Below are 14,909 nucleotides of genomic sequence, written 5' to 3' on the forward strand. Positions count from 1 at the left end.
TATTGTAGATATTTGCCGATACCATGGTATAACTGCTTGCTTTATAATTTGATCATACACTATACAAGAGACATAATATACATGTATGTCTCAGAATATACCATGCCAATCATAAAACCAAAGATTTGTATAGTAAGAAAAACTGAACTTCGAGTAAAGAGTAAGGCAATCGAAGAGTACTGGTATACTGACATAAGATTCTCTAATCATAGTAGCTCCAAATAGACTTTTTGTTATGTGAAAACCATATTCATTTACATAATTAACAGCCTGGTGATGATCCATATAGCCTGACTGCTTTCAGTCCTTCATGGACCTTCCACAGTGGCAGAACTGAACTGAACTGCACTTCATTTATATATGTAAGCATTTATTCTAAAACCAGTTGTTGGCATATGATATTAGATACAACTATATGTAGAACATTCGTAATGATCATGGACGAAATATTTGCCACTGGACGTTAAGCAACCAACAATCAATCAATATATATGACATAGTCTTGGTACTAATTGTAATTGGAGGGATTGTACTTGATTTTCATTTGCTGAAGGCATAATCTTTCAATCAGTTTAAATGAGGTCTAGAGCTGGCATGTCAGTAACTGCTAGTAGTCCTTTGTTAATTCATGTTCCATTGTCATTTGGCATAGTTTCTTTTGTTACCTATTTTGACATCAAACTCTGACTTCTTTTATAACATTAACGGTACAAATTTTCCTGCACCAGATGCGCATTTTGACAATACATGTCTCTTCAGTGATGCTCTTGGCCAAAATATTTGAAATCCAAATAGATATAGGAAGATGTGGTGTGAGTGCCAATGAGACAACTCTCCATACAAATAACAATTTAAAAAGTAAACCATTATAGGTTAAAGTACGGCCTTCAACATGGAGCCTTGGCTCACACCGAACAACAAGCTATAAAGGGCCCCAAAATTACTAGTGTAAAACCATTCAAACGGGAAAACCAACGGTCTAATCTATATAAACAAAACGAGAAACGAGAAACACGTATATATTACATAAACAAACGACAACTACTGTACATCAGATTCCTGACTTAGGACAGGTGCAAACATTTGCAGCGGGATTAAAGCTTATATAAAAGATGAAGAGCTATAATCCAAAAGGTCCAAAAAGTATAGCCAAATCCGTGAAAGGAATCAGAGCTTTGCATGAGGGAGATACATTCCTTAATTTATAACAATTTCTAACATTTTGTAACAGCAAATTTTAATAACACAAAAAATCCGTATTTTCATGCCAGTGCCGAAGTACTGGCTACTGGCCTGGGCTGGTGATACCCTCAGGGACTATTTATCTATTATTATACATTCTTGATACTTGAACCATTTGTATGTTTTTTAATTTTAGATCATTTACATGTTTTGGAGTATAGTGTGACGTCCATTTTCACTGATCTAGTACACAATTTAATTTAGGGGCATCTGAGGACCACTTGCTGGTGAAGGATTTTCTCACTGAATTGAAGACCTATTGGTGGCCTTCTGCTGTCATCTGGTCTTTGGTCAGTTGTTGCATTGTCTCTTTGCCATATTCCCCATTTCCATTCTCAATATTATTGAATATAAAACAACATTTCTTTGATTATGTTTCTTGGCGACTTGTTTTGTTGACTTGTGATTTCAAATTGTTCTTTATATGATACTTTAGCACTATTAGATATATCATTGAAATACTATCAAATAAATATGAAGATCTACCATGAAAAATAGGCAAATATAGTTGGGATACTAAAAATGTTTTTTTAATTCATTGAAAATTAATGCATTACAAACATTTTGCCAAAGATTTAAAGAGGCCATTTTATTGTAAGACCATAGAAATAACATCTCACTTCTTTTTTCACTTTTATCGGAATGACAACTTAATTAATAGGCTTATATTTATCAAATACACTAAACTTTCCTCTTTTGTAGATTTTTTCAATGAAGTGAAAAGTTTCTAAGATTCGATATTAGATTTTGCTCTTATTCTTCCTATTAAGGTTGTTTAAATGTAGCAGACACTTAACCCTTTCCTCAATGGATTTTTTTTTTTTTTGGCATACTTGATTTACATAGGAATTTTTTTTTAAAATGCTGAAAATATGCTTTCAAGTATTAATGCATTGCGAAAAACAAATATTTCATTAAATATATTGAAGTCAGATATTCCTTTTCATATTGTATACAAATTTTATTAAGTCTGAAGCAGACATTTCGTAGTCAAAGTGTTTCAACTGAGGTACTACACAAGTGTCAAAAGGCGTCATTATGGAGTAAAGGGGGTGGCGTCAAAAGGTGTCATTATGGAGGATAGGGTTAAAATTTGAAGGAATTGCAACACACCTTCATACATCAATATTTTTTATTTTCTAAACCTCTGAGAAATCTCTTAACATTACAAACTTATTTGAAGATAAGATTGCTTTAGTGCAACATACATGTACCACTTTCTCTATTAGTAATCTCTTCTCTCATAAATCAAGAGATCATTAGTTGTAAGATCTTATAAATTTAGATTATATGTTGTACATTATATAGTTTCCACCAGCTGGTTAATTTCCCTAAAAATTATGAAAAATTCATTGCGATCCTGATTCCTACAACATTGATTTAATTTTTCTTGATTTTAATTTCCTTCAACTTGTTTGTCATCAGCCTGCTGTTCAGTTTTTATCGTTATTTTGTTTTTGTTTTCAAAACTAGGTAATGACATCAAGTTTAATGTCTTGCTTCAGTTTCAGATTATGCTATTTAATGAACACCAAGAAAAAGACAACTTAGTTTCATTTTTCTGACAAGTTGAAAAATTTCATACAGATATTGTTATCAGATTAAATTATCAGAGTTAACTGATTTTGCATACATTGTTAAGATAAAACTAAAGCAAAACTGTACAAAAACACAAAATACAATCCTGTAAGTGTTCAAATTTTGTAACATTCCTGTTTCTATGTTCTTTTTTAAATGCAATAATGTATTCTGGGTAGCACTGACTACTGTCATAAACAATAAATTCTCTGAAGTTCCAAATGCCATAAAAAATCCATGCCTTTAAGATTTTTTTAACAATTCACGGCATCCACCTTCCTTGCAGGTTGTGAATGTTGGTCTTTGAAGTGAGTATTGTTTGTTTGTCATGCAAATCTCTCCTAGAAGCATTCTTGTAAGAATCATGTTCATCTCTGACTTTTAATCTCACTGTGCTGTCAGATCTTGAATAAATATAATAAGACATGGAATTATGCATCAATCAGACTTGTAATGAAAATAAAACAGGAGTACTCAGGAAAGGCTTGACATAAGTAATAAAAATGTCATATAGTTCAAACATAATTAAACTTGAGAATGATCAATTGTAACAGAATATCATATTGTTAACATTGCAATTAAAATTAATGTGTTATGTAGTGTATTTTTTGTATCTTAGCATACACAGTCAGAAAGATGTCATTCAATTTGTACCAGTTGCAAAGTTGCTTCATGTATGGCAAGCATGCTCATTTGTGATAGTTCTTTAAATATATGGGTATAAGTCATAAATAAAATGGCAAAAATGTCTGTATTCGAAATTCCCACAATGCTTATATATACATGTAGCTTTAGTAAAGAATGATATATGACAACAACTCAGTTAGAAATAGCAAGCCCACATTGCAATAAAAATGTGACATTGGGTATGTAAGCAGCAGTAAATTGAAAGATGGCTTTACCTTTATTACCAGTACTTCTTTCGTGATGGTGATTTTTACATTCAAGGTAGGTGAAATATGAAGATATTTCACCAAGTCTAAAACAAGTTATCCGAACAGACCTGTTTATGATCTTACTTCTTATAATAAGTTGTCAGGCAGAGAAGCAGCAAATATCAGTTAAAAATAATGTGACTGACCCAGTTCTGAGTTATGAATCAAACATACAACCTACTGCACAATATGCATTAACTTGGAAAAAAGTAGATAACAGTGGTTACAATAACCACGAACTCATAAACCTAAAAAGATCACTAAAATTCATCAGTAAAATGCTTCTGACTGAGTCTATTCAGAAAGATGTGACAAAAAGTTTAATATATAACTAAGTAAGTGTTCAACATATCTAAACAAATACTCACATGTTACAAATAAATGCAACTGCTCTAGATATTGACCTCTCAGCAACCTGGCCCATTTTCTTCACCCCTTGTCTGCCTATAAAAGAAGAAAAGTCTTTGCACTGGTATGGGTATTTTTTTCTTTATTAATGTCAACAAGATCCTTATTGCTCTATATACATTCAGGGGTAACATGGGTGGATCCAGCCATTTTAAAAAGGAGGGGGTCCCAACCCAGAGTAAAGGGGGATTCCAACTATCTGCTCCCATTCAAATGCATTGATCGTCCAAAAAAAGAGGGGTTCCAACCCCCGCAACCCTCCCCCTGGATCCGCCACTGGGTAAAACTTATACATGTGTTTTTTTTAATTTATTGACTGATGCAGATATCTATTTTGGAGGCAGAGTTATATCCCTTAAACATTGAAGGTTTTTAACTGAGATTGTTTTAGTAAAAGAGTCAAATTTCATCTTTTGGGGAAACTTCCTTGACTATATTGCACTAACCAAGAATATAATTGTCTGTTCTTTATAGATTTCTTGATCACGCAGGAAAGTAAAATATCCCAGACAATGGAAATTGTCATTCGTCAAATCTTAATAACAAGCCCCCAGGGAGCAATTTATTAAGGCATATATATGTATATTATTCACATCTTTGATTAGTACATTTCTTTGTTAAGTTCCTGGGATAAAAGATTGAATGCTCTTTTAAAAAGTATCAAAAACAGTAAACTTTTCTAGGCATATTTTGACCTCACAGGTTGTAAAAAATTTACTTGTATAAGTTAATTTTGGAGATGATCATGGGAAGATAATCCAAACATTTTTTTTATCTATCATAAAGCATGTATAGGAAAGTAAACTTCCCATGACTGCCATAAGTACCTGGAAAGTTAACAAACATTTGTATAAAAGTTAATATCAAAACACTTATAACTGTTTTTGTGTAGGCCTAATTTCTGAAGAATTAATACCTTCCAATCTATAATACTAAAATTACGAGGTCCAATTTGTCAGCCGTCATCGGGTAAAAACGACAAATCAAAGAATTCAACTTTATATATATCTAATATAGGACAATGGTGTAGATTAAAAATTACACCACTCCAGACTCTTTTGTTTTCAGCATAATTAATATTGCCAATAATTAACAAGTTCCGAGTCGAATCCGATACCGATACAAATAGTATATTCACCTGTTACCTTATCTGTACATTCCGCATTTGACAGGCACACCACCAAACGGTGTATTTAGGATTTTGCTATATACACGGGTCATAATCAAAGGACTGACACTACTAAATTCAATCATTGTCAAATTGTTCCCTATTGTAGTTTTATTCAGCAATCAGGAAGACTTTCTAAGATAACTAATATAGGACAATGCTGTAGATTAAAAAATACTCCATTCCTGGATAGCCAGGACCTTTTGTTTTCCAAATAATTAATATTTCCAATAACTGATAAGTTCCAGGTCGACGGGTTCAAACAGAAAGATTTGAAAGCAGAGAAAACTGTGTATCTTATAATTACATGACTTATCAGATGACAATACCAATTACTAAAATAAGGCTTAGGCATAGTTTTATACTTTAATTCAGTCACAGACCCGCGATATCACGGGTGTGTACTTGTATATATATATATATATGTATACCATTTATTAATTGGTTATGAAGAGTTGTATCACTTTACATGTATATGGAATATCTGTATCATTACATATAAATTATAAGAAGATGTGGTATGAGTAATATCTGCCAACATTTCAAAATGCCAATAGAGGTTTTATGCGCAAAATGGCTCTCATAGTCCTACAAAATCTTTAGAGGGGCCTTAATATTTATTTAATGTTATATATTTGCTTCTTAATACTTTTAGAATCCTACTCAAGTGGTTAAATTGATTGTTTTGTATTAAATTGTGAACAAAATTTGCATTTGAGAGCTTCCATGGGAGAAATTTCCTCACATATGGTAGTGACAGTTGTCAATGTGCCAATGATACAACCTTCCATCTAAGTCACAATGTATAAAAAGTAAACAATCATATAACAAAGTTATACAACCCATACCTGTCACATGTATCTTTCTTATGAATACGGCTAACAGTTGAGGCTTTCTCTGAGATTTCCACAGCTTCTTTATTCCAATTATCAAACCAGGAGTCATAGTTTTCAATAGATGGTTCCATTGGATCAAGGTTCTTTGTTAATATATCTAACCAGTTTAACTCTCCACTAACCAAAATAAAAGACAGAGCATGTAGATTGTAGAGGCAACAAAACTAATCAGAATAACTTAACTTTTAACATGAAATATATAACCTTTATTATTATTTATTGTGCACAATTTGGAAATTAGTATGGCGTTCATTATCACTGAACTAGTATATATTTGTTTAGGGGCCAGCTGAAGGACGCCTCTGGGTGTCGGAATTTCTCGCTACATTGAAGACCTGTTGGTGACCTTCTGCTGTTGTTTCATTCAATGGTCGGGTTGTTGTCTCTTTGGCACATTCCCCATTTCCATTCTCAATTTTATTTATCATATATTTAGTAGTAAATACAGTAGTTTTGAATATATGATAACTAGCCTGCTGTTTAATCCATATTGCGCAACTTTGATGCACATCCTTTATCACACCCCAACTATTATTTTTATTTTTACATACTCCATTTTAATTTATGCAAGCTTCTTCAGATTTATTTTTTTCCTCCCCACAAAATGGGTCCTAAATGAAAGGTCATTTGGGCGTGACGCAATTCATTGAATGACGTCATTGTTTGGAATGTGACGTCACAAATGTCGAGTTTTCATATTTCTGACACAAGAAATGCAACTATAAACCAGGTGCTCCACAGGGCGCAGCTTTATACGACCGCAGAGGTCGAACCCTGAACAGTTGGGGCAAGTATGGACAAAACATTCAAGCGTTATACAGCTCTGAATTTAGATTGTGATCAAATTTTTGACATTACATGTTTTTTTTTACACAAAACAAATGTCAAGATTTTACAAATCAATTAAAGATTTCTTCTTCAAACTTATTTAAATCTAAAATTAAATACACAAATGTAGTTGACACAGCATAGGTTTCTGACACAGAATGAATGTGGTCTAATGAACTTAAAAGTTTTTTTTGCCTTTGAGCAATTCACTATGCTGTTGAATATTTATCCTCTCAAAAAAATGTTTGAAGAAATATTCTTTTTATTTATGAAATCTGAAATGAGAAAAATTTAACCCCCCCCCCCCTTTTTTCACATCCCCGTTTCCCTTTTTCCAAAACTGATATCAATTCAAATTTCTAATGGAGTTTGCAACAATAACTACTCTTTTAAATACATCATAAAATATTAAAATGTAAAATAAAGTGCTTGTTATCACTGAATGGTAAAGATTAGTTGGTAGTAAAAGTGAATATACATTGTTTATTGTATAAAACAATAAAAAAAAACTTCATCAGCAACATTTTATGTTGGCAAATTTCCAATGAAGTTATTTACATAAAGTTATTGGCAAATAAAAATAGAAAATGACATCATAGTCATGTCTGGCAAATTTCCAACATACATTACCTAAAAACATTTTAGATAAGATAAGGAAAAAAAGCTTCATCAGCAACATTTTATATTGGCAAATTTCCAATGAAGTTATTTACATAAAGTTATTGGCAAATAAAAATAGAAAATGACATCATAGTCATGCCTGGCAAATTTCCAACATATATTATCAACTAATATTCTATACAAAGAAAGATAACTCCAATTGAAAATTAATTGCTATTGCACAATATTGTGCAATTAGATATTTCTTGCTATTGTGCAATACTGTGCAATTGAAAATTTCTTGCTATTGCACAATACTTGATATGGAATCCTGATTTGGACCAACTTGAAAACTGGCCTCATAATCAAAAATCAAAGTACATATTTAGATAAAGCATATCAAATAAGCCCAAGAATTTAATTTTTGTTAAAATCACACTTAGTTTAATTTTGGACCCTTTGGACCTTAATGTAGACCAATTTGAAAACTGGACCAAAAATTAAGAATCTACATACACAGTTAGATTTGGCATATCAAAGAACCCATTTATTCAATTTTTGATGAAATCAAACAAAGTTTAATTTTGGACCCCCATTTGGACCAACTTGAAAACTGGGCCAATAATTAAAAATCTAAGTACATTTTTAAATTCAGCATATCAAAGAACCCCAAGGATTCAATTTTTGTTAAAATCAAACTAAGTTTAATTTTGGACCCTTTGGACCTTAATGTAGACCAATTTGAAAACAGGACCAAAAATTAAGAATCTACATACATAGTTAGATTCGGCATATCAAAGAACCCCAATTATTCAATTTTTGATGAAATCACACAAAGTTCAATTTTGGACCCTTTGGGCCCCTTATTCCTAAACTGTTAGGACCAAAACTCCCAAAATCAGACCCAACCTTCCTTTTATGGTCATAAACCTTGTGTTTAAATTTCATAGATTTCTATTTACTTATACTAAAGTTATGGTGCAAAAACCAAGAATAATGCTTATTTGGGCCCTTTTTTGGCCCCTAATTCCTAAACTGTTGGAACCAAAACCCCCAAAATCAATCCCAACCTTCCTTTTGTGAACATAAACCTTGTGTTTAAATTTCATTGATTTCTATTCACCTAAACTAAAGTTATAGTGCGAAAACCAAGAAAATGCTTATTTGGGCCCTTTTTGGCCCCTAATTCCTAAAATGTTGGGACCAAAACTCCCAAAATCAATCCCAACCTTCCTTTTGTGGTCATTAACCTTGTGTTAAAATTTCATAGATTTCTATTCACTTTTACTAAAGTTAGAGTGCGAAAACTAAAAGTATTCGGACGACGACAACGACGACGCCAACATGATAGCAATATACGACGAAAAATTTTTCAAATTTTGCGGTCGTATAAAAAGAACTCAATGAAATTCCATACAAAACAAACAAACAAAAATATATTTAAAACAACAGCACGCAAATTGTAAGGTAACCCATGTGCTTGGGATGAGTAATCGAGCCACATTTCTTTTAAAGCTTTTAAAACAAGACAAAAGGCCCTCTGGCTGATATTGGTATCTCGGGATGATACGGCATATGATACTGATTTTGCCATGTATTATTCTCTATATACTAGTACATGTATAGTAAGTAGATGATAAAAGTATTAAGATACGATGTAATAGAAAACTTTCAATATACCTAAGGAGATATTGAATTATATGCAGTTTTTATTGTACTCTTTTTTAGCATAAAGAAAAAACCTTTGAGTTCACAGTTGATTCTATAAAGCTAAAGGGGGCAATAGTTTTGCGTTCTATTCATTCAAAGTCTATGCATTACTCTGTGATCTGTCTTTTCAACAGTAGTAATTGGGTAAGGGGATTTCTGACAGTCACTCAATATACATGTACCATGTGTTCAGATGGGGCAAATCTCTGTCCAAAACTTTCATTCATATGTTTTTTGATTGATGGATCAGTGTTTAACGCCACTTTTAGCACTATTGTTAAATGTGTGTGTTGCTTGATGTGATTTTTGCTGTCTTTATGATCTTGCTCCATATATTTTTTTTCCATCTTACATGTACATTTGTATATTTACTTAACTGTAATCATGGTAATGCAATTAAAATACTTACACATCTTTAGCTGTAGGGACTGAAACATCATCAGTGTTTTCGGGATGCATATTCTCTGGCATATACAGAAATCTTGAGTTTTGAACAATTTTTTCAAATCTATCTCTTCCAAGTTGAGGAATAAGATCACATGTCCCTTTAATTTTTTTCAAAATTTTCTGATGTGGTGTTGAACAAAACAAATTATGGTGAATCAGAAGCCACAAATCTAACACTGCATCAAATCGAAGAAAATTTCCATCAAATAGATATAAAGGTTTATTTGTTCTCATCAAATAGTCATATCGAGCATCATACAATGCCACACAGTAAGTGTCTTTAGTAATTTGACAAATTGGAACTGCAGAAATGTTGTTTTTGGTTAGTTTTTTGTTTTTTATTTGTGTGTGTTTACAGAGCGAGACTGAAATAGCCTGCATTAAGACCTGATCATATTTTGTGGTTTCATCTGACATAATATCTGAAAGATCTCTTTCAGCAAACTTATCTCCGTCTATATCATCTTCTTCAAAGGAATATTTAGGAGTTGTTATAATTGAAGAAGTTTCCATAACATCCATAGCATCTTGGGATAATTTTTTGTCAGATGGAAAAAGAACTAGATCAGCATTCCCGTAAAATAGATCATGGCTTCCTACAAATTTAAAGAACTGAGTGATTCAAAAGCATAATAGTATTACAAAACAAATGTCCATAGTACACAGATGCCCCCTGGCAATATCATTTTCTATGTTCAGTTGACCATGAAATTGGGGTTAAAACTTTAATTTGGCATTAAAATTAGAAAATATATCATAGGGAACATGTGAACTAAGTTTCAAGTTGATTGGACTTCAACTTCACCAAAAACTACCTCGATCAAAAACTTTAACCCGTAGGACCAAAAACTTAAACCTGAAGTCAGACAGACAAACGAACAGATGCACTGAAGGGTTAAAATTGCTTTCATTTTGCAAATTTAAAATGAAATATTGAATATTGAATTGTACATTTTGTATTTTGCTAGACAAATTTTACATTTTAGTTTTGAGTTGTCTCCCTTTGTTCCTGATTGTACATTTGTAGTACATCACGCATGTATAATTACTGTACACCATTTAACCCATTTCACAGCTACACTGTATATATAATTTTGCAATTTTAAATTTTTACTTGACTAAGATAAATAAGGCCAAATAAAAATATATGTGTGGTTCTAGTTACCCGACCGACCCTAGTTAAAACCCCCCGACCCTGGAACTTTTTTTTTCATTTCTGAAAAATAAATTTTCAAACGATCAAATTTTGAGGAATGTGATTTAAAATAATTAAAATCATATATTTCTGTCATCTAAATTTCCATCAGACATGTCAGAAGTATCTATTACGGCTAAAATTCAAGAATTCATAACAGATTGCAGCAAAATGAACTAAAAACGTGTCATGACTGTTTATTTTACAACCAAACACATGTAAAAATTGCGGACCTCCGGTTGGGGCGTGTATAATACCGGAAACAATTTAGGTAAGCACCCGATTTTTTCCAGATATTGACAATCAAAAATAAAAATTTAAAAAAAAAATTAAAAAATGCCGACCTATCTACCGACCCTGTTTTTTTAAAGTATGTTACTGGAACCACACATATATTTTTATTTGGCCTAAAGAAAAAATCCAAGTTTTACTTTATATCAACAACGATCTATATTTGCGTTATTTTTATATTTGCAAACGTTGTATAAATTAGTGTTAGTTGGTTTACAGTATATTAAACATATATGACGTACATGTACATGTATTATCAAAAAATTGTATGACATTGTCTAGATAAGATCTAAAGAATGTTCATTTCACTGCACTATTTTGTTTGTCCTATCAACATTTCAGAGGAACAGAAACCCAAACAAAGGAACAGTGCTTTTCTACTAAAATTCTCATTGAGGCCTTCAACATGGAGAAAAATCTCTCACTTCACTTAAATTTTCATAAGTGCAGATATCAGTGTTAAAATATATTTACTCTTACCGACTAAAGTTGTACCATACAACATGGGTGCTCCACATCCACAAGGACACTCTGCACTTTTTCCTTTTGCATTTGTATCCAAAATAAAATTAGTTGGATGTGGTAGTAGCTGTGATAACAAATGCTGAGTCAAAACACTTGCCACTTTTGGTTCAGTTAATGATCTCTCCTCTTGTAAATACCTGGATAAACAATCCTCATGTCTTTCTGAAAAAAAAGAAAAAAACATAAATATAATGTAAATTATAAAAATAAAGAACCTTAGTAAAAAAAGATCACAGCTCTAGCAAAATGAGTACTCAATTAATATACTTGGATATGTATTTGTGCAAATCTTACTGGCTAACATTGTTCCCCATTTAAATTTGTCAGGTACATGTAATGAAACAAATTCAATGTTTTTCTAAGATTTAAAATTAAATACTTTTTATGAGACAATTTTTTCAGAATCTCTAGGTCATGTATGTTATTATCAATTGCAAATGATTGAGTGCATTAAATGATTGACAGACCAAGCTGACCAGCAGAGAGAAATATTGTATAAATATTTCCAACGAAGGGCTAATCAGTCATATCAGTAACAATGGTAACAGTCAGTTACATGGAAAAGCTTAAGAATTATCAAAATAAGCTAGTTTCAATAGTTTATCACCTGGATCACATGTATTTCGGAAGCTTTTAGCTACATTGTACATGCATATTCATTTGTTTTATCCTTAATTCAAAAGCCTTAAGGTTTCGTAAAATGAGCAAACTGAAAGTCTGGTGAAATCTATAATCATGATAATTGATTGATGGGTGTGTAATGCCACTTCAGCACTTTTTGAGGCATGAGTATTGCGCTATTTGGTGGAAGATGATAATAAAACCAAGATTGCAAATTTACCTTTTTCACTGAAGAATCTCTCTAGTGCTCTAAAAGCTGGTATATGATTTGGTCGCACCATGCCATGAAGATATAACTTGAGAGCCATGTAACCTTTCAAAAATATTGATGAGGAGAAGAAAGAAAGCTGGGGACTCCTCCATCCAAAATATACTTTACTTTGATCACTAAAAGACTGGCCAGGCAAAATAGGATTCGTCATTTGTGATGGGCATGGCACTCCAGCATTGACTGCTTGTAGCTCGTAACCTTTGTTTTCATAAATATAGTGATGAATTCTGTCTTTAAATAATTCTTTCTGGGCAGGTAGAAGAACGTCTGCAGAGGAATGATGTAAAGGGCGTCTAAAAGTTCTTATGGTATTAAATGTCATTGTGGCACTTTTGTTATTTATACAAAGCATCGCATGCATCGTTTGGAAATCCGCAAACACAACTTTCTCTGAAACAGGAGTCTATTAATACAGGGGAAGGATACCAATGAATCTATCGCTGCTAGACAACTCGGCCTAAAACAAACTCGGTCCAAATATGTCGGACCATATCTCCTACTTTTTCTTCTACCGGATAATATCCACAATCAACAAACTCAGGGCCGTTACTACCTATGAGGCAGGGGAAGCAGTTACCTCCCCTGAATTTTCTACACCAATTTTTTTTTTAAGTAATAAAATGAAATACTGACAATATGTATCATCGTGTAATGTGTTTTCGTACTAATAACAATTTTCACTGCTTACGGTTTTTACTGTTGAGTTTTTATTTAGGTGTTTACTCAAATTTAAAAAGCAGGTCCTGTAGATTGATTTTAGGTATCTAGTTTTTTTGTCAATGATTTCTACGATTTTTTACTGTTTCCGATTACTTTGCGATTTTTGTATGTAAAAAAAAACGGTGTCATATGTTTTCGTATGAAATAAAAATTGGATCAGTACACGGACAGGAAATGACTACAAAATCCGGAAATACATTTTTTCTAAAGTCGTGGTTCGGGTGATCGCTTAAATCTTAAAAAAAGTTATTAAATACTTTTCAGTACAAAAAATTTACTAGTAAAAAGTGTAAGGTTGGTGTTTCGTGTGATGAAATTTTTAGATTTTGATTAATTTCAGATTGGCACCTGGTGTCAACGGTACAAAATACATTGTTTTTTCTAAAATAAAATGCAGTTTTCAAAATTTATGATTAAATATAAAAAGTTAAGACTGTTTTCATCTTCATGTATCAAGAATGTATAAAAAAAATTGTCAATGAAATATTGAATAGTTAGATTTTGAACAACCATTTTATATAAGAACCCTGCTAATTTTAACTCGATGGTTTGTAATTAAAACGGCCAAAAAAACACATGACAGTCATACGTCTTGAAGATCCGGTGTCTGACTTGCAAAAAACATATCTGGACTTTATTTTAACCCTTCAGAATTTTTTTCCACAACTATTCTAGTGATGCGTATTTTTGACATTAAATAAAAATGGCTAAATAGGTCAGTTTTATTTAATTTGTTCTAACGTCTTTAAAAAGCGACGTTGAATATGTTTTTCCAGGTTCAAGCATACTGATGTTTCTTAAAGTAAGGAAATCGAAGGAAAACGGGTGATTTTTAGCCATTTTACTGAGAGAAAAAAAATCGGCGGGGGGCTGCGACCCCCAACCCCTCTATCTTAGGGGCCTCAGTCGGCGGCCCCCAAACCCCTGCCTCCCCTGAATTCAAACCCTAGTTACGGCCCTGAAACTGAATATTTTGCCATGACTTCGGTCAAAATATCAAACTCGGACTATAAAAATCTCGCCCTGCTACCATTTTTTATATATAAAAAAAATATAATGAAGAAAAAAATGAAGATCGTGTTTTTTTTACTGTTTCACTATTTTCTACATTTGAAAATGCCTGTACCTAGTCAGGAATATGACAGTTGTTGTTCATTCGTTTTTGATGGGTTTTGTCATTTGATTTTGCATTTATCTTTTTCTTTGAAGAATCTCTCTAGTGCTCTAAAATCTGGTATATGATTTGGTCGCACCATACCATGAAGATACAACTTGAGAGCCATGTAACCTTTCAAAAATATTGATGAGGAGAAAAAATAAGGCTGGGGACTCCTCCATCCAAAATATACTTTACTATGGTCACTAAAAGACTGGCCTTCCCCTGTACCAATAGTCTCCTGTTTCAGAGAAAGTTGTGCGGATTTCCTAACGATGCTTTGTATAAATAACAAAAGTGCCCCAATAACATTTAAAG

At 32.4% G+C, this 14,909-nt stretch overlaps 1 protein-coding gene across 1 annotated transcript; it reads right to left on the reverse strand.

The window, feature by feature from the left end:
* Nucleotides 1–2,621: 2,621 nt before the first annotated feature.
* Nucleotides 2,622–13,151, reverse strand: LOC139520195 (uncharacterized). The gene is made up of 6 exons (XM_071312668.1): nucleotides 12,665–13,151; nucleotides 11,779–11,985; nucleotides 9,775–10,408; nucleotides 6,180–6,344; nucleotides 4,124–4,199; nucleotides 2,622–3,224 (listed from the first exon to the last, which is right to left on the reverse strand). The coding sequence occupies exons 1-5, from the start codon at nucleotides 13,074–13,076 to the stop codon at nucleotides 4,163–4,165; spliced, it is 1,455 nt and encodes a 484-aa protein (XP_071168769.1). The 5' UTR covers nucleotides 13,077–13,151; the 3' UTR covers nucleotides 2,622–3,224; nucleotides 4,124–4,162.
* Nucleotides 13,152–14,909: the final 1,758 nt, after the last annotated feature.

This window comes from Mytilus edulis, chromosome 4, assembly GCF_963676685.1.
Source record: "Mytilus edulis chromosome 4, xbMytEdul2.2, whole genome shotgun sequence".
Taxonomy (NCBI): Eukaryota; Metazoa; Mollusca; class Bivalvia; order Mytilida; family Mytilidae; genus Mytilus; species Mytilus edulis.